The sequence below is a fragment of the Mus pahari genome, chromosome X (assembly GCF_900095145.1).
Source record: "Mus pahari chromosome X, PAHARI_EIJ_v1.1, whole genome shotgun sequence".
Classification (NCBI taxonomy): domain Eukaryota; kingdom Metazoa; phylum Chordata; class Mammalia; order Rodentia; family Muridae; genus Mus; species Mus pahari.
Genome location: NC_034613.1, coordinates 9,808,622 through 9,830,277, shown reverse-complemented (window position 1 = coordinate 9,830,277; position 21,656 = coordinate 9,808,622). Strand labels below are relative to the sequence as shown.

The following is a 21,656-nucleotide window of genomic DNA, read 5'->3' as shown; positions in this document are numbered from 1 at the left end:
CAGATCTTGTCCATCAATTGTTTCCATAAACTACTCCCTTACTTTTTCTAATTATTACTAAAATAAGAGTCTTTATTGACTCTTATTGACTGTGTATCTCTAGATCAGTGGTTCTCAACCTAAGGGATTACAGGGATCAAAGATATTTATATTGCCATTCACAACAGCAGCAAAATTATAGTTATGAAGTATCAATGAAAATAATTTTATAGCTGGGTATCACTACCTCATGAGGAGTGCTATTAAAGTTTTAGGAACTATTATTTTAGAGGTTTTATTCCTGTTTGTTGATTTTTAGAAAGTTTATAGGTATAGGTTATGGTAGGGAGGTTGTTTCACAAATATGTTCCAAGGACCTTCTGTGTGATAGGCATTTATTTACTTAGGTGCTTGTGATAAATTCATCAGTGATCAAAGCAGCCATAAAAGTCCACTTTCTCTCATAAAGTTTATTCTAGTTGAGGGAAATGTGCAAGAAAGTAAAAATACTCAAGTATATTAAATAGTATATGGAATTTTTAAAGTACCACATTAAAAAAGGAAAACTTTAATTTTCCATACAAAGGATCTAGGAGTATATAAATGATGAAGATTTCTAGTTGCAGTTTTCGTCAGTGCTCTGGTTGACCTTTCTGAGAAAAAGAAGGAGTGGGAGATTTGACAAGAGAAATGACTTTATCAGGCTGGCCTATTGGAAGAATCTCTCCAATGAAGTGTTAGGAATGAACTGTACAACGACAGTAGTCTATTTATGAAAACCTATGTGATTGCTTCATTAGTCTAAGAGAAAAGTTATTATAGCTGGATGATACTGTGGCAGGGATGGAATGAAATGGCAGATTCTGCAAGTATTTAAATAGAGAGCTAATAGGATTTCCTTACAGATTAGATATGAAGTGTGAAAGAAGTGAAGAGCTACAGATATCTCAAGGGTTGTACCTGAGTAATTGGAAGGGTGGAGAAGAGATGGCAGCCATTGAGACAGGCAGGACTATGGTTATAATAGGTTTGGGAGCAAGAACACAAGTACATCATTAGAACAACTTGAGATGCTAATTAGATATGAAATGAAAATGGGTATGTATTGAGGGTGTTCCGTAGACAGGTCTGAGCTGGGGATGTAAATTTGGAAGTCATCAGTATGTAATTAGCATTTCAATTCATGATGCCAAATTGGATTAAAGCTTTTATACTGTGTTGTATCACCAAGGATGGGTAGGTGTCAAGAACTACATGAATAAACCTGGGGCCATCCCAAATCAAGTGTTTGGAGAAAAGAAAAGGCATCGTGTAAGGATGATGACATGAGGCAAACAAGGAGATAGGAATCACCTAAACCTAAGAAAATGCATAATGCAGTGAGCCAAGTGGTCAAGAATGCCATGGAAGAAGTTGCTAATTAGTAAAATTAGATACAGGGGGGGGGGAAAGGCTAAGGATTGGATTTGGCATTGTGGAGTTGATTGTAAAAGAGATTTAGGTGAAATAATCTCTTACTAATAGAAATAGACATAAGTGTAACGGGAATGGGCTAGGGATATGATTTACTGGCATATTTCAGAGCTTTGGTGCTATCTCCCACATGGGGAAGACGATGGGAAAGGGACAGTGGGGAGAGTTCAATGCAGTAAAGATAGGTAACATTGGGCTGTATGTAGAACACATTAAGCCCAGTGCATCCTAGATCTAAGAATTTACAATTTGGTCTGGGACAATGAGAATAAACACATTTTAAGATATCCAGCCAAAAGTATAAAACTGTATAGTTGCTAACTGTATAGTTGCTACATTGGGTGTGGCATTATGGTTGATGCAAGGGGTATGTGGGTAGAGACTGATCAGAAGGGTTCAAGCACTTGATAATTGGTTTATATGAAGGAAATATTTGAGCACACTTGGAGCATTCTTACAATTTGCTTGAGGACCATCTTGTCAGACTCCCTTGGTAGCATATTAGCAATGCGGTCTTCTGCAAATATAAGCTCACTTGTGAGCCTTTATCTCTGGTAGTGAGATTATGGATTCTGCATATGTAAAAAGTTTCTCCAGGTGACTTTTATGTATGCTACACTTCATGAATGGCTCAATTTTATTAAGTAGGCTTATATTGCCAATTGATGAGATCTCCAGAATATGAACATTAAGGGGAAAAATGGATGACATATTCAAATATTCCAAGTAAATATAGACACTTATAAACTTAAATTCTAAAATTTTACATTTAGAATAGTATTGATTTAGATTTAGATTAGACCTCATTCAATTTTATATTGATATTTTAGGCATTTGTAACATGAGTATTTCATAAGAGGAGACTCTTGAGTTTTTTGTACTTGTGAGTTTAGAGAAGGTGATTAATACAGTATAACTGGTTCAAATTGTTATGTAAGGTTGATCTGAAGCCTTGGATATGGACACTTAGGAAAATTCAAGTTGTGACTATGCTAGAGGTCTGCCCAGGCTGCTCTGAGAGGAACTGTATAAACTATTGTGTTCTGTCTCACCCAAGGCCTCAAACTGGCCTGTGCTTTGCCACTGTGCTTTTCCAGCCTTCCTTCCTGTACAGTTTTAGAAAGGAATGAAGAGGCACTTTAGGCCTCTGCAAATTAGAAATCCTTTGTTGTAGTTCATATCAGTGTGGATACCAAGACTGGATTTCAGAATAGGAGAATCTATAAGTGATGACTACTCTTAGAGTTATAGCAGGGAAGTGCTAAAGGACATGGTTGATTTTAGTGAACACTTAAGGGTAGTGGGTTTTGATTATATTACTATTTCTTGGAGGGCTGACTTTTACTGACTGAAAAAGCAGTTGTGCTTCTACTGAGAGACTGTGAGTTAGTTCACTGTTCATGCAACCAACTTTGGAAACTATTTCTTTTATTTTTTAGATAGGGTCTCACTGTGTAGCCCAGGCAAGCTTCAGACTTATGAACTCAGTTTCTCAGTGCTGGGACTAAAGGTGTGTGATACCATTGCTACTTGAGAAATTTTTAAATTTTATTTGATTCATTCTTTAACTACTTAATCATGCATAGAGTTCCAAGTATATCTCTAACCTTTATGAGTATAACTTTCTGCAACCATTTAATATAATATATTATAATGTAAAAAAAGTGTTATAAGACAGCATTTTCCCATGGAAAAAAATTAGATATGTAATAGCTACATAGAATACAAATAATACCTGCATTAAAATGGAGGCGTGTTCATAATATTTATGAAGGGGAAATTTTAATGTTTTCCTTGAAAGGAGTTAAGGATGATCCTGGAAAGATGACACAGGTATCCTAAAACCCAGTACAGCATGTCATCTAGATTGGCTCAGGTCATTATCCTAAATGTTTATATGTTTGCCTGATTAAATTACTGTGATTGTTGACCAACTTCATGATCAGAGAACAGCTGATTAATTCACTTGCTTTGAGCAGGTGTTTATGACCCTTTTGTGTATTGTGTGATATTTTGGTTGTCTACATATTTATGAGGGTACATGTGTGCCAGAGATCAACGTTGGGTATTCTCCAGGAGGCACATAGCTTGTTTTTTGTTGTTGTTGTTGTTTGTTTGTTTGTTGTTTGTTTTGTTTGTTTTTTTTGGATATGGCCTCTCATTGGATTAGACTTGATTGGTTAGCCAATATGTCTCAGAGAGTTGCCTGTCTCTCCATTGCAATGCTGGGATATTAAGCCATGTGCCACCAGGCCTGGTTTTCAATATATTTCCTGGACATATAAAGAGGAGATTTTAATCTACTAAGAAAAATATTTCAATGTTTATATTTAGAACCTTGGTAATAAGATATTTAAACTGTTTAGAAAAGCATAAATTTTATTCTCTTTCCTCGTCCCCCCCCAAAAAAAAAACCCTCCTTCCTCTTCCCCCTGCTCACCAAGCCAGCCACTCCCGCTTCCCTGTCCTGGCATTCCCCTACACGGGGGCATTGAACCTTCTCAGGACCAAGGGCCTCTCCTCTCATTGATATCCAACAAGGCCATCCTCTACTACATATGGGGCTGGAGCCATGGGTACCCCTTGTGTTTGTGGTTGGTAGTTTAGTCCCTGGGTGCTCTGGGGGTACTGGTTGGTTCATATTGTTGTCCCTCCTATGGGGTTGCAAACTCCTTCAGCTCCTTGGGTCCTTTCTCTAGCTCCACCATTGGGGACCCTGTGCTCAGTTCAATGGTTGGCTGAGAACATCCACTTCTGTATTTGTCAGGCACTGGCAGAGCCTCTCTGGAGACAGCTCCTGTCAGTGAGCACTTGTTGGCATCCACAATAGTGTCTGGGTTTGGTGGTTGTATATGGGATGGAACCCCAGTTGGGGCAGTCGCTGGATGGCCTTTCCTTCAGTCTCTGCTCCACACTTTGTCTCTGTATCTCTTCCCATGGGTATTTTGTTCCCCCTTCTAAGAAGGTTCAAAGTATTCACACTTTGGTCTTCCTTCTTTTTGAGCTTCATGTGGTCTGTGAATTATATCTTGGGTATTCCGAGCTTCAGGGCTAATATCTACTTATCAGTAAGTGCATACCATGTGTGTTCTTTTGTGATTGGGTTACCTCACTCAGGATATTTTCTCGTTCCATCCATTTGCCTAAGAATTTCATGAAATTATTGTTTTTAATAGCTGAGTAGTACTCCATTGTGTAAATCTACCACATTTTCTGTATCCATTCCTCTGTTGAGGAACATCTGGGGTTCTTTCCAGCTTATAGCTATTATTAATAAGGCTTCTATGAACATAGTGGAGCACACCATAATAATATATATTAATAGTGGCTTATTTGTATAACACTCTAACTCTCGTATCTCTTCTCTTTAGCTTTGGAAACATAAGCAATATCCTCCGATATTTTGCAAAACTAATTACACACAAATGCGCTGATGAGGACAGGGTATTTGTCATTGCATTTTATCTCAGTGATGACACAATTTCAGTGTTTGAGCCTATAGAAAGGAATTCAGGTAAGACACTTCTGTTACACAGCACTTTCCTCAGAAGACGTAGGTGTCTTTTTCTTTTGAAAATTAGGGAGTACAATCTTATTTGATAGCCTAGAAGATCTATGATGATAACTTTCTAATCAATAACTTTCATCTTAAAAATGTCTTAAGGGTGAACTGAAACATGTAAAACGATAAAAAAAATATCTGTGGATGGTTACCCAGGAGAAATCCCCATTGCCACTATCATTTCTTTTTTTGAGGCAGTTCTGTAGGACCTCCAGGCTTCAAAGTCATAGTTTGCCTGCCACTAGTCATTCTCACAGCCAGAGACCAAGAGCATGTTCCATTGTCCAGCTTATAAAATCTTTGCCTGATTAAGAAAGGAATACAAGATATACAGATTTAATCTTCAGAATCCATCTTCTGTGGTACTTGTGTTTGTTATGGCTATTGCCAAATGTCTTGCCCCCAGTCCTGTGGAATGTTCTCCAGTGTGTTGATCCCATGGCTCTTGCTGAGGACAGCCATTGACTTACAAATTATGGAAATGTAAGGCTCTGTTCTTTGTTTCAACATGTTTACAACTTTTATCTGTTCTGAAGACACACAAGAAAAACCAGCTCAACTGGCTCTTTGGGGGGAAAAAATTAAAAAAAAAACTTTCCTTTGTACTCTTTGCCAGTTTACATGTTGTGAATGTCCTGATCAAGGCAAGTTTAAGAAACCAAGAAGTTAAAAAAAAATAGCATTTTTGGTTGGTCTGGAAATGTAACAATCAGGTCATATACTCAAGCTGCCATTACCCAGTTAACATGCCAACAAGTAATACATAATTTGTACAACCAAGTCAGGCCCCAATGGGATTTGACTAATAGAAAAATCTTAAAATAGGAAACTGAATGAGGATGAAGATAGGCTAAGCTCTGAATGGTCAACAAATATCAATTCTGTACATTTAGAAAGTATCGATGGGGCCAAGTAAATTGCAGCATTTGTAAAATAGGAGACTTCCACAATAGTGACCACCACTGAGGACTTAATATTATCCTGAAGTTTCATGGCAGTAAGGTCATCCAAAAAGAGGAAAATTTGGAGACAGAGTTTATGTAGAAAAGGTTTATTTAAACAATAAATGAAATAAAACAAACATGTGGAGGGAACCAGAAGAAGTCCAGTAAACCATCAGACTGCAATCTCTGTCTCTAACTCTCTCCCACATCACTATGTGTGTCTATCTGTCTCTGTCTCTCCCTCCCTTTCTCTCCCTCTCTCTCTTTTGCATCCCTCCCACAAACTTCCTCTCCCTTTGTCCCTTTCTTCTAGTCTTACTGCACAGCTCAGGCAGGAACTAAAACTCATTATCTTTCTGCTTCAGCCTCTCATGTTTTAGAATTGTACATGTGTCATACCACATCTGGCTGTAGCAGGTTCTAACTCCAATGAGGGGCAGAGGAAAGGGAGAAAGTGGTTAGTCTTAGACCTTAGTGGATTTCAAAATAATTTATGATAGACATAACCAGAATAGGCAGAATCCTTGTCTATGCAGGAATGGACTAGTCTTAGTGTCCCCACCTTGAACACCCATTTGCTGATAGCAGCCTATTGCAGCTAGGGCTTTCCTGTGGTAATGTTCCCCACTGTGGTTGATCTGAGACTAAATTTTCATGACTCTCCACACATACATATACTACAATTCCAATTTTACCAGTGCCATCTGTAGCAGTTTGGACACCTTAAAAAATTCAAGAGTATGTAACAGGCAAGTGACAGAGCCAGGATGGAATATAACTCACTTTGGCTCTAAAGCCTGTGTCCTTCTGCCACTTCTCTTGTCTGGTCACATCCAGTGTCAGTTATATTCACAAGTCTGTAGATTTCAGTACCATGTCTGCAGATAATGGAATTTCCTGTTCAGCTCTGCTTTCTGCTTTCCAGGAGGTCAGGGAAAGAAAATGAACAAACACCAAGTAGTTATTCCCAGAAGAGAACAGACCAAACAAGGAGAATTCTAGAGAATAAGCAATGTAAAAGCATTACTAAAAGAAACATATTTTCCTACACTATTGGGGTAGAAACACAAAAGGAACCCTCATACTCATTTCTTAATATTTAAATAATCAAATCCTTGCTTTAAAAGTGGGACATCTTGCCCTTAATTTAAATTCTAGGTTAAGTAGGAGGCAAATCTGTGGAAATAAAGCCAAGTAGGCCTTTCACTCATGCCACAGAGAAGAGAAACTTGCTGGTATCCCACAGTTCGAGTTTAATGCAGGACATATATAGAAGGTCCTTGCTAAATGTTTTCTGGATTAAGTAGAAAGAGAGGAAAGAAAAGCCTGGAGTAGCATATTAGTTTATTCTTTAGCACATTCATCCAGGAAGTCCTTGTCATTTAAAAGCATACAACGTAATGGGTTAATTTTCATATATGCACTTAATATGTTTAGATAATACTCATTTTCTCTGTTACCTTCTCTTATAACTTCTCTCTTTAATTTAATGTCCTTTCTTCCTAAATTAAACTTAGAGTGTAGTTTATTTGGCTTAACATAATGATCCCCAGTTGCTGCAAATGACAGGATTTCATTCTTTATGGCAGAATAAAACTCCAGTGTATTTATGTGCCATATTTTTCATAATCCATTCATCCATTGGTGAATACTTGCAGCTGATTCCATAATTTGGTCATTGTTTCACACAGAGGTGTCCAGCTATATTTGTAATAAGCTGACTTTGAACCTTTTAGAACTGTACCCAGGCATTTTATATGGCTAGATGATATACAAGTTCTATTTTTGATTTTTGAGGAAGTATGCTATGATTTCTATTGCAACTACACTAATCTACATTCTCTCCAATGGTGTTTAAGAGTTACCCAAGAAAGAAATGCTGTCTCTTTGTCCACTGCCCTATTCTTCCTTCTCACAATACACAACATGGCTTTACAGATAATTTGTACAGTCTGTGTTGGAAGAGAATGTAACTAAAGGCAAGTTGTGCTTCTTTTAAGAATAAAGCAATTCATGGCCTTTTATTCTGTTTCTTTAGGGAATGCTGGTGGAATGTTCTTAAAAAGAAGTCGTGTGAAAAAGCCTGGACAAGAAGTTTTTAAAAGTGAATTTTCAGAATACATCAAGGCTGAAGAGCTTTATATTGGAGCCACAGTGAATATTAATGGCTACCTGTTTATTCTGCTTAATGCTGATGAGTACACCTTAAACTACATGGAGAATAACACAGACAAGGTTAGACTTTGTGTAATTCTTGCCTCTCTGCCCTTTGCAGTGTTTGTTTTCCTTTCTCTAGAGCATCTTCTGCATCTTGCCACTGGCTTACATTGCATATTCACATATGTGGGCATGAATAATGAATCTGTGCGACTTGGCCACAGGTCCCATCACATAGGCCCAGTTTTGGTCTTCTCTGTTTACCTGCTTAGCTCTGAACTGCCTAGCATCACAGATTCCAGACACCAGTGGGAGGCAGACCCAGGGCTGAATCAAGTTTCCTAGATTTTTTTGCTGACATCAACAATGTTTTTAGAAGGCAATGCAGCAACTGTAAGAAAGGAAGAAAATCTGGTGGCATGCACTGTGACATCCCAGTTAATTGGCACAGGGCAGCAAAGGAGTCTTTTACTAGAAGAGACAAAACCCCAAGGGAACCAAGTACTTGCTGAGGTTGCTGGTCCCTCTAACAGTGACACCTGAGACTTAAATTAGAATCTTAGGAGAACTTTGCCACAGTGAGCTCAGAGAAGTGTCTTCTTGTTGTTGTGCTGTATTTTTAATTTTTTTTTTGAGACATATCTATCAAGATAGCCCAGGGTGGCTTTGAATTCATTGTCCTTTGGCCCCTCTCTTTTGGGTGCTGAAGTTACTGGCCAGTTTTTTGCTTTTGTTGTTGTTGTTGTTCTTTTCTTTTCTTTTCTTTAGTTTTTATAACTTAAAGCACTATAATGGAAAAGTTATATATATGTTGTTCAACAAAAAGACCATGTGTAAAAAAAAATCTCAGTTTTTAAATGTAGACTCGTTCAGTACATAAATTCTATGCACTTGGAAACCATTGCTTTGTAATTTAGGATTTTTTTTTTAATTTTAAGGTTCATTAGATAATTATGTGCTATTTATACACACATAGTACACACTTATCTCATTTATAAAGAAAATGCTCAAGGTTGATTTGCTAGGTGTCAAGACAGTTAAAGCCACAATTAGGGGAAAGAGCTCTGTGGGATGAAAAAGGAAGGATCACGAAGACACTGGGAATGGCTGATACCTTCTGAGTGCAGTACAGATCAGGAATGACCCATGTGAAATGAGAAGGCAAGGAAGGAGGGGTAGCTAGGGAAAATTTTAAGTAGTTAGTACAGTCCAGAGAAAGTCTGAGCCAGACAGATATGGTCCCCAGAACAGCCTACTTCTCAGAGAAGTCCAGAGTCATGCAGAAGTGACAGTTGAAGGCTGTTGCTTTTCTCCATGTCACTGTTGGATGCAGCATCTTCCAGAGTATCTACACTACCTATTTGTTTATAGTTTTAGAAATCAGGGTTATTCTAATACTGCAAACCTATACTATATGATGGCTCTAGACACAAACAAGAAATACAATAATTAAGCAGTTAGATTTCCAGAGACCAACAGGCCTGGGTTAGAAACTGAGCTCCGCCCTAATACATGACAGGCTTTAGTTATGTATCATCTCTGAACTTTAGTCTGCTTGCCTTTAAAATAAGAGTAACAACAGTGCTCCTTTGATAATGTTACTGTGGAAGTTATATGTGATAATTTGTGTGAGGGGCTGAGTTCTATAGGGCCCATGACTAGCTTAGTCATTTAACTTAGTCATATAACAGCTACAATAGCTGTTATAAATCAAGGTTCTGATTCTGAATAGAACCACTACCTTAACATAAAACATACAAACCTTAGAATTGCTTAGCCTAGGATTTTTAACTTCACTGTGATGCAAAAGTGATATGCTTTCTGATAGAAACTGTTTGAAGTTCTGAGTTTTGATCCCCTTCCAGCTAGTAAGTACTATATAGTCCAATCTTCTTACATGATACTGAGCATGGGCAGTGAACTACAGCTTTCATTCAGGCTTATGATTATGAAGAGAAATAACCCATGCTTTATAGTGTGCAGTATTGCTAAGCTTGGGATATTCTGTAAGTTAGTTACAATTCATACATTTTCAACTTCAGATATTTTCAACTTAGTAACATATAACACATAACTTTATTAACACATAACTCACTGTAAATTGAGGATTATCTGTTTATATTAAACCATGCACGTGTCTTTTGCTTTGTTTTGTTTTTATCACTAGGGATTGAACCAGAGCCTTAACCATGTTAGACAAGTACTATTCCTTTCAGTTATATATCCAGCCAAAACACAATATATATTTTAAAGGTATAAAGTGCTTTTATTCTTTCAGTATGATAAAGTGGGTAAGACATTACGTAGTATCAGCATTTCAAGCAAAAATTGCATCATTAAAAACACTCTTATCAAGGACTTTGTTAGAAGATTAAAAATTAATGCACTCTTTATTACCAGTCTGAGTAGTCTTTTCAAAAGAGCTAATAGATCCCATCATGGAAATAGATGAAAAGAAATGCAAAAAAGGAGAAGCGGGGGGTGGGGGTAGCTCAGTAGGTAGCAAACCACCTGGATCATTTGATGGCAGAAGAGAGGGAACTTTATACCAAAGTCTCATCAGCATTTTTAATCTAAAATTTCATCTAACTTTTGATCTCTTGGCTGTAATTACTTACAACCTTATGCTTTACTGGATTGAATAAGAAATATTCTTTCTAAGTTAAAAAGGTAATCATAAAGAAGGTGACAGAAACAGTGGGTGCCCAGACAACAAATAAATGTAGATTACACTGTCTGTGTGGAATGTTGACACCCAGCTTTGCTATGATCAGTACTATGCCTGGTGGCCAGCAATTACAAGCAGGTCTATCCTAATGATCCAGAGAAAATAAGTGTACATTTAGCTAACTTTATATCTGTATTGTTTATATCAGGGTCTGTGAAAATATCCGGGCTATATCTGAAAGTTATAAGAAGTGTATTTATAAAAGCTATAAGAAGATTGGTTAGTAAAATTGGTTACCTGCCCTTTCTTAAAGTACATTGTTTGAGATCTAGGACCTGGATTAATGTCACTCCTTGTCCTAAAGCTTTAGTTTCTAGGTAAAGGCATGTACAGCTTCCTTTGGGTTCATCATGTTGTCTTGCTGGTCTCCATTAACCTACTAAGGTACAAGGAATAAAAATCTGCAAAATGTTCAGCCCTGAATGGAACATTATACCATATTCCTTCCTCAAGGCTGAGGGATCATTGTAGAATCAGGGTACAGAAACATTGTATGAGCCAGAGGCAGTGGATAAGGAGGAGCCAGTGTCTACTGGGCACAGGAGGGCAGCTGCACACATGAGCTCACAAGGGTTGTGACAGCATGCATACAATCTTTGACCTGTGAAAGCCCAAGGCAGGCCAAATCTCAGCACAGAAAGTAGAGGTGTACATGAAATGACCCCACTAGTCCTGGAGTTATTGACAATTGTTAGCTGCTCGGGGAAGAAGTGTCAATATTCTTTCAGGGCATAGCCCCTGGTTAGGCAACCACACTCTAGTGGAAGGCCACACATCCAAAAATACTTGAGTAACACCAATTGGTCTTGGGTTAACAGCAAGAAAACGAACACAGTTGGGTGAGTAGAGAAGGTGGGGGGGACCTACGAAGAGTTGAAGAAGAGGTGAATGTGATCAAACCACTAGTTCCCAAATAACTAATAGTAAGGATGATGACGGTGGTGGTGGTGGTGGTGGTGGTGGTGGTGGTGGTGGTGGTGGTGGTGGTGGTGGCGGCAGCAGCTTCTCAAAGTTTCATGCATATGTCTTGTTTTTACTACTTTAAGTTTCCATACAGCAACTTTGATCTTGCCATACAAAAGCTGAAGCGGGAAAAATCAAAATCAAGAGAGATCACACAAGTATTTGCAGCTATTGACTATAATCACACGAAGGTGGTGCCTTACAATACATTCAGGTAAGCCATGTTCTGCTAGCTGTACTCTATACAAAGAGCACTAGTGCTTCCTAGTTAGTTGGCTACATACTTTTCTGTTAGGAATTGGCATTTCTTTGCCTTTTCATGGCTTTGTACACAGGGTTTGGCTGTAATATCTTGGTTAGTTTTTTTTATTAGATATTTTCTTTATTTACATTTCAAATGTTATCCCTTTTCCTAGTTTTCTCTCCTAAAATCCACTATCGCCTCCCACCTCCCCCTGCTCCCCAACCCACCCACTCTCATTCTTAGTCCTGGCATTCCCCTATACTGGGACATAGAGCCTTCACAGGACCAAGGGCCTCTCCTCCCATTAATGACTGACTAGGCCATCCTCTGCTACATATGCAACTAGAGACACAAGTTCCACCATGTGTTTTCTTTGATTGGTGGTATAATTCCGGTTTTATGGAATTGCATATAAGATGTTTATAGGTGGGAATAGAGACAAAAGTCAGTTCCTGATCATCAGAGAAAAGGTCATATGCATACTTCAGTGTCTCTGTATGTTCACATGCATCTGCATTCTGAAAGACAAAAGATAGGCAGGAGGCATCAATGGATTTCTCTGAATGTTTCTAGTTTCTGGTCATGTTATATACAATAGTAGTTAGAACTAGCAGATGAAATCATGAGCAATGTTTTCTCAAAGGTAAAATCAAATTCTGGGACTTCCCAGTAGCTGACCTTGGCAAATTCCCAAATAGCAGAAATACAGGGAAGAAATTCATTTTCAGAGTCTAGTACAATTGATGTCTGCTTGAAAGCTAAGTGAATGGAGCATTTAGGAGAATGTAAATTAAAACATAGATGGAGGACTTTCTTTTTAGGCTGAAAGTTCTGGCTACTGTAAAGAATACTAGCTAAAAGGTATGTAGTATATTGGGCTTGATGCAGCCAAGATGTAGACTGGAAAATGAGGAGAGAAGCCCAGACGGTTGTGGCAATGAGGACTTTCCAAATGTGGGTTTAAAGTCGCCTGTTACATCATTACATGGTAGCCTGGAGCCTCACGATTTCCAGGAGTTCGTTTGTAGTTGTAATAGAGATCTTTGGGGGCTTCAACATGTTCTTTTGAGAGGAGCTGGCAGAGGACATATTTTTATTGTTTAGAATTACCCAAGTTCTGGGATCAATAAGAATTTATAGTTGATTGTTATTATGCATAATTATATACACATGTTCGTGGTGTTCTAGAATAGATAGAAATGGAAACAGAATAAACAACAAAGGTAATTACTCAGACTATGAACTAATGGGAAGCACTGGAGGAGAAAACAAGAAATTTCTATCAGAAGTGAGGAAGTAGTTGTGCTTTATTTCTTTGAGTCCTTTTCAAAAAGCATCGGTTCTCCCAGAGACTATTGGAAATATTTTTGTGAGCTCATGGAGCCTTTAGGAAAGTACTTGGTCAGGAAGGATCTCCAAGGAAAAGAAATTGGTCTGCAAAAGGAAACCTCACTTTTATTGTGTATATGATGAAGGTGTACCACACTGTATGATTGGAAGAAGAGACATTGGGCACTGTGGGCTTACAGAAAAAAAAACAAGTAAACAAACAAACAAAAACAACCTCTTCATCCCATGAGTTTCATAGGATGAAAACCAGCTCAGGTTACCACTGGCCTGAAAAACTCCCCCAGTGGCTTGCCATGACTGGGCCTTGAGTGATGGGTCTGTTTATATTTCCATGCTATCAACTTTTTCTTTAGCCCTGTCTTTTGGCCCCATTGGTTGACTTTCAGCTTTTCAAACACATAAAGCTCTTCTCTGTTACCAAGTCTTTACACACATTTCTCTGTGCCTGGAAGGTCCTTACCACTATCCTTTCTAGGGAAAATTTTAGGACTCTTTGTTACCAGAGCATTTATTTCTGCCTGACAATCCTAAGAAAATTCCCACTGTTATTCTTAGACCTTTGTTTATATTTCACCACAGCATATAACAGGATTTGTAATTGTTTTAATAAGAGACTTGTTTACGTGGAGGAGGGATGATGATGATGATGACGATGATGAGTGTGTGTGTGTGTGTGTGTGTGTGTGTGTGTGTGTGTGTGTGTACACTTGGGTATATTTTTTTCTAATAGAAATGTGAACTTCTTGAGGGAAAGGACCTTGATGATCTTATGCACTACAGTATCTCTGTGCTTCAAGTGCTAAGCTGGATACAGACGCACACTGACTGAAATGAGCCATTTGGATTGTTCCTAGATGCTCTAATTTGGGGTTTTTACTGTATGATCTATATTAGAAATTTTTCTATTGCTACAACCCAATGCCCAGTGCTGAATAATATATGAAGAAAAGAGATTTATTTAGCTCCCAGTTTCGGAGGTTCAAGGTATCAAAGACCTTGATATGGTAGAGGGCATTGTGGTGTGAATACATGTAAGACAGTGGGGAAGCTGGTCTTCATTTAAGAAACAACCCCCTTAAAAGAGATCATGAGAAATCCATGAGAACCCTATTTATCTTTTCCCCAGGCAGTGCCCTTCATGATTTAACCACCTCCTTTCAAGCCTTATCTTTTAAAGATTCTTACTATATCTTATGTCACTACACTTGGAAAATAATCAAACTTTCAACATGGAAAAAATAGCATCCAAACCAAAGCAGATTCCAAATTAGAGTATAGAATGGTAGTCAAGATGTTCTGGTCCATGTTACATCTTCAGGTTTGACACTGAGTTCTGTACTTGGTTTGCAAGTATAGGTCTCTGCACTTCTTCAGTCTCTTCTTTTGCTTCTCACATCCTAGGCTGGGCAAAGACAAAGGAATGCCATTTGCTCTATGATTTTCCTAGCTAATATTTTTCTTGTATGTGTATATTTGTGTGTATATATTCTGGATCTTCTCTCTCTTAGTTAATCTCATTGAGAAAGTGACATTTGCTTTCTTGCCTTTAACTTTAGCCATAATATTTGTCATAGTGCTGAGCAAATAGGAGTTCATAAATGTTAGTTAAGTGACTGCCTTTGATCTAGCCATGACTACTCTGTTTCTGACAAAGAGATGTTTCTGTTAAAATCTCTGTATTCATCCTCAGGTTTATTGCTCTCTTGAAGTATAGAGACCTGGAAATAAGTGTCTTTGAACTCTTTCCCTATTGGATGTTCCTAAGGCATCCCGAATAACCTTTCTTTAAATGACATCATTTTATCTTTTAAGATTCATTCATCCATCCATTCATTCATTCATTCATTCATTCATTCATTCATTCATTCATTCATGTGTGTGTGTCTGTGTATCTGTGTGTCTGTGTATCTGTGTGTCTGAGTTTATGTGTACCACATACATGCAGGAGCCTATAAAAACCAGAAGAGGGCATAAGGTCCTCTAAAACTATAGTTAAATGTAATTGTAAGCTAGTCTGTGCTTACTGGGAACTGAACTCAGGTCTTCTACAAGAGCAGTGGTGGGATCTTGACCACTCAGCCATCTCTACAACTCTTTGATCTTGTTTTCTTCTCCCATTAAACTGTACTTGAGGACTATTTTCTGGTAAAGGTCGTATGTGTTGTAGGACCAGTTAAGAGATGTGCCTTGTGTCTTTCCCTCATCTTTGTAATTGTGCTCTTTACTCCTCTAGAAAGGCTCCCTTCTTTCCATCTGAAACCTCATTTTTTGCTGTTAAGCTTGCAGTCACTGTCCTGAACTTTAGAGAACAGGGTAAGTAGTCTTCCATTTAAAACTTTCATCCTCCAAAGTTTTACCCAAGTGATCCTCTTAAAATCTGATTAGTTTTTTTCCTTTCTCTAAAGCCTACATTAACTTCCTATTGTCTCTAAGACAAATCTCATACAGTTGTATCATTTGAGTTTGGTCACAGTCTGTTCCTTGCCTACCTCTTTTTTTAATTAAGGCATTTTTTATTCGATATTTTCTTCATTTACATTTCAATGCTATCCCCAAAGCCCCCTGTACACTCCCCCCACCCTGCTCCCCAACCCACCCACCCCCACTTCTTGGCCCTGGAATTCCCCTGTACTGGGGCATATAAAGTTTATAAGACCAAGGGGCCTCTCCTCCCAGTGATGGCCGACTAGGCCATCTTCTGCTATATATGCAAGTAGAGACACAGCTCGGGGGGGTACTGGTTAGTTCATATTGTTGTTCCTCCTATAGGGTTGCAGACCTCTTTAGCTCCTTGGATACTTTTTCTAGCTCCTTGATTAGGGGCCTTTTGTTCCATCCAATAGATGACTGTGAGCATCCACTTCTATATTTGCCAGGCATTGCCATAGCTTCACAAGAGAGAGCTATGTCAGGGTCTTGTCAGCAAAATCTTTCTGGCATATGCAATAGTGTCTCCTTGCCTACCTTTGTATTTCCAACTTGTTAGCATAATTTTCTAGAAGACTCAATTTATTGAGCAGTTACCATGTGCTAATAGGTATGCTGAAATGTTATAAATTGACTTTGCATTGGGAAGCTCCTGTTGTTTACTTTTCTTCTTCCATGGTCCTGTCAAGTACAGCAGATGTTTACTGAATAATTTAATGAATGATTCAATTTCATTAGCTACTTTAAGTCTAAAGATTGCAGAAGACAAATGAATAACTGATTCCTTTGCATCGTGGAAGGGCAATCTGTCTCTGGCTTATTGAAGACAGGAAAAGCTGGGCCTGGTCTTCACCAGAAAAGCAACCTCCTTGTACCTCCTCTTACATACATACTTTGGTCTCTTAGGTGCTTTCTGTACTCTGATATTCTTAAACCCTTACATTGTAGGCTTTGCTCCTGTGGCCCCAGTACTCTGGCATAGAGGCCTACTTGCTACCTGCTATGTACCTGGGACCATAGAGCTCATACCTCTTGTATTTTTCAAGCTCCCTCTCTTCTTCCCAAGAAAACCTTGGGATCAGGAGCTAAGAAACTATACCCTGCTCCCTGGATGATTATAGAGTCAGTTGGAGGCCTCCATGAGAATTTGTCTCAGTATATAGACGTGATGGAATATGAGTATAGGTCAGAAAGTCATAGGCAATAGGGATTTTATTTTTAGATTTAGTTTACTTCATGTGTATGCCTGAATGTAACTATGTGCATTTATTTATGTGCGTTTGGTGCCCCAGGAGGTCAGAAAAAGGTATACAACCCCTTGGAACCATAGTTACAGGTAATTTTTAGGTGCCATGTAGGTTCTGAGAACTGAACCTGGGACCTGTGCAAGAGTTCTCAGTGCTCGTAGCTGAGCACTCTCTCCAGCCCTATGGTTCCTTCTTTTCTTTTCTTTTTTCTTCAAGCAGTGGACATTTCTGTTTTACCCTGTGGAAATCACTTATTCATTTCTGTTTCTGCCCTGGACCTGTTTCTCTGTGACCTTTTATTCTCTGAGGGATTCACCTCTAAGAGCTACACATTGCTATCAGAGAGAGTGCAGAGGGCCTTTCTCAGAGGGAGAGCTGACATCAGCAGGAAGCAGGACCAGGTGTAGGTTTCACAGGCATAGGATTTCAGGTAATTGGGAATACAGGTACAGTGAACCTTTCTATAGTGACATCAAGACTTCTAGCACAGATCATAGTAATATTGAGAACTCTATACCAGGGAAGATACATACAGCTCATGTCTCCTGACCACCTCTCTGAGTCTTATGCTAGCCACCAGGGATGGCACCTGAAACTTTGTAGCTGTATGTATTTTTGATACTGTGCATGCTACTGTTATCTCACTACTCAGGTATAAAGCTCTCAGAGTACAGGGTCCATGCTAGTTCCCACCTCTGTCTTTCCAAGATCCCTTTAGGGGGCATAGTAAATTATTACACAGCTCTTCTTGGGACTCCTATTATTAATTGAAAGGCCAATATTTCTTTTGCAAACATTGTACAATAAATCCTTTCTAAGATTTAGAGCCTCGAGTAAATGTTCTCACTTATAAAAGTGAAATTTATCTTAAGAGAGATTGTATGCTATAAATAGACCAGACTGCTGATTTGGGAGTTGGCAGACCCAGATCCAAACCTAAGCTTTCATTTATAAACCTGGTGGCCTTGGGTACATTACTGAACAATTTTTCATCTATGGAATAGTTATTACAATACCTACTACATAGAACTGTTGTTATTAGTGACAGATTTGTTATTGTTTGTTAAGTTCTTATTGCAACACACTGACTGTTGCATGGTGGGTACTCAGCACAATAAATAGCTGGTCTCATGGTAATGGCTGTAATCTACAAACTGTATAATGTATTCAGTATTTCAGCAAACCATCCTTTTCCTTATGCTGATTTCATTTAAAACATTCTTACATGAGGTTGAAATGGAAGCCTTAAAAAATCTTGAGACCATGAAGATAGAGGCTATGCCAGTGCCTGGTAAATACAGAAGTGAATGCTCACAGTCAGCTATTGGATGGAACACGGGGCCCCCAATGGAGGACCTATAGAAAGTACCCAAAGAGCTGAAGGGGTCTGCAGCCCTATAGGAGGAACAACAACATGAACTAACCAGTACCCCCAGAGCTCGTGTCTCTAGCTGCATATGTAGCAGAAGATGGCCTAATCGGCCATCATTGGGAGGAGAGGCCACTTGGTCTTATAAACTTTATATGCCCCAGTACAGAGGAATGCCAGGGCCAGGAAGTGGGAGTAGGTAGGTTGGGGAGCAGGGTAGGGGGAGTGTATAGGGGACTTTCGGGATAGCATTTGAAATGTAAATGAAGAAAATATCTAATAAAAATTGTTTAAAAATACTTTAAAAAAGAATATAATGACCATCGTGGATATAGGCTGGGAACATTATTATCATCTACTCTTACTGTTTTTTTACTTCAAGGAAATCGAATGGGAATGTCCTTTGAACACTGTAATCATTTCATTTTGCTGTTCTGAGATAGTTGTCTCTCTCTTTCTGTGCTTTTGCTCTACCTTTATTTGAACTAGTTTAATTACATTAGTCTTGTTTCATTGCTTTGCGGGTTCCTGTATGTGTGTGTTATATTTAAATAGTGTGTGTGTGTGGTACATGTGTACATGTGTGTGTGCATGTACATTTGTGTGGAAAGGCCAGAAGAGGACATTGGATGCCGTCCTCTATCACTTTCCTTTTCTTTTTTTGAGAGAGAATATCTTTCAATGAAGCTGTAGCTACTCGGGTGTAGGACAGTAAGTCCCATGATTCCTGGAGGAATCCTCCACAGCACTGGAATTATAGGCATGGGAGCAACAATATCTGGCTTTTTTATGGGCACTGGGAATTTAAACTCAGGTCCTCATGAATGTACAGCAAGCATTCTGATCCCCTGAGCTATTACGTTTCCCCTCTTTTGAGATATGGCCTTTCTGTAGAGCTCAGCTTAGCCTGGGCTTCATGATCTTTCTGCCTCATGCCCTTCACCCACCAAGTTTCAAGATTACAGGCATGTACCCCTGTGGACATCTACTTACTATTGGTTTTTATTGGAAACTGATAACCTTTTAAGTAAGCCACTAGTCTGCATGTCAACATGGGCTAGTTTGGATCAGATAGTTTGTCCATAATTTATAGCATATTTTTTTTGAGATAGGAACCTGAAAATGCATTTTTGAAAATGACACTTCAAATCTTCCTTAAAACATTAAATATAAAGTGTGTTACGGTGTTTAAAAATTGAATTCTGTTTTATGGTATTGTTTGTATTGGGGAGGGCTTAGTTTTATAAACTACTTGTCTTTGGTCAGTTGAGAAGAAAAAGAATTTATTAAAAAGATCCTGGATAGTTCACAATATCTTTGGAAGGGCTGGAAAAATAAGCTTGTAACTAAATTTTAGGAACAGTGCCCAGCACCAAGCTGTAGAACTTGTCTGATGAGAAAAGGATCTCTGTTACTAATGACAACAACCACAAGTCATTGCTACACTTTGTATTTCTGCCAAGAGTGGAGTTTTACCATGCCATTTTCACTACCTTGAGTCCTTTTGTCAGTCTGGCTAATCGGCCCCTTCTAATACTAAGTGTGGCTTGCCTGAGCTAGTTTCTCATGTTACTCTCGTCAGAGGCAAAGATTTTGTAAGCTTCCTGATTGGTAGAATGTGGGTCACCTGCATATTTCTAACTGCTCATGAGGCTGGAAAACTGAGCTCTGACTCCCATGCTGCCTGTAACAGAAAACTTAACGTGGGAATTTCCTTAAATGAAGAGAGATTACTTGAAGTTTGTCTAAAGTTTTAGTTGGATAAATAAGTTCTGGAGATCTATTGTATAGCATGGTGATTATAATGAATCATAATGTATTAATTACTTAGAAACTGCTGAGATTTCATATATTCTCAACACCCCACATACATGTATGCACACATGTACACAGGTAACTGTAAATTAGTTGATGATTAATTACTACATTTAAATCATTTCACAGTATACATTATATAACTATATACATTATTTTCAATTATACTTTATAGGTAAACAACATCTTACTCATTGCCACACATAGTGTAAGGATTGAAAAAATCTGAGCTAACATGAGCCAAACAGGCCATGCAAATATATGTTAATATTAGGGACTAAACTAGATTTAGCGTTGCTTGAGAATTTTGTCTTGACATACTAAAAAGGTTACAAAGCCTTCACCTATGCTTGACTATTTTTTCAGTTTTTGAGAACCTAAATTTAAATTATCTTAAATGATGGTATTAGCTTAGATCTGAGCCCAAAGACTGAAAACTAGCAATTATTTTGGTTGGTGTTGATTATCTTTAGTTGCTTTGTTTAATGCTTTAAAAGGAGGCAATCAGACATCAAAACCCATGTTATCTCTCTACCTGTTGGGAAATAGACATTATATAGTAATCAGCAGTGGCCTCCTGCTACCTGTTCACCTTAGACTTGGTTCATTTTTAATTTTGTGATGTCGCACACGAACACAGTATATTTTTATTTTGTCCATCTAATTACACACTAAAGGGTTGTTATTCTTTTGAGACAAGGTCATACTATGCAGCCCTGGCTGGCAAAGGACTAGCTATGTAGGTCAGGGTAACCTTCAATTTAGAGATTTCCTTGCTTCTGCCTTCCAGTGCTGGGATTAAAGGTGTATATCACCATACCCAGCAAAGACAAAATTTTTAATTGGAATCCAAATATTAAAAATACTTTTAAATCTCAGTAATTAATATAAAAATGTAATGCTTAAGAATAGTTAGGCAAGTAGATAAATATAGGAATATTATGCACAAAACAGTAGCTTTATTTTTTAATTGGCTATAATAAGCTAGGGAATGGTCTCAGAAAGATGCTATTTGTTACAGCAACAAAAGTTACCAGATCTTAGGAATGCATTGGATCCAAAATAAGCAAAACCAAGAGGAATACAATTTTATAAATTGTATGCCATCTCTATGATAATGTAAAAATTCTAGTCTGTTTACATTAATCTGTAAATTTAAAGCAGTTCTAATCAGAATTACACAATAGGTCTATATTGTTGCTGTTATTAAGTTTGATTTCATTTCTCAGGATTAGGGAGAAGAAATTGGCTCATTGGTTAGGAACAATAAAGTATTGAGAACAGCAAAACAAATGTTGATAAGAATATTAACGTATAGATATTCAGAGATTATATAATTTACAGGTATTTTAAAACATAGTTTCCTAGCAGAGGAATAAACTGAGTACCAATAAAATA

At 38.1% G+C, this 21,656-nt stretch overlaps 1 protein-coding gene across 1 annotated transcript in view; it reads left to right on the top strand.

Annotated features, from left to right (window-relative positions):
• Efhc2 (EF-hand domain containing 2) overlaps positions 1–21,656 on the top strand; it is a 177,228-nt gene that overhangs the window by 99,903 nt on the left and 55,669 nt on the right. Inside the window, exons 10-12 of the mRNA XM_021188334.2 lie at positions 4,824–4,966; positions 7,997–8,193; positions 11,890–12,020. Coding sequence (XP_021043993.1) covers positions 4,824–4,966; positions 7,997–8,193; positions 11,890–12,020 — 471 coding nt within the window. The remainder of the gene's footprint in view (positions 1–4,823; positions 4,967–7,996; positions 8,194–11,889; positions 12,021–21,656) is intronic.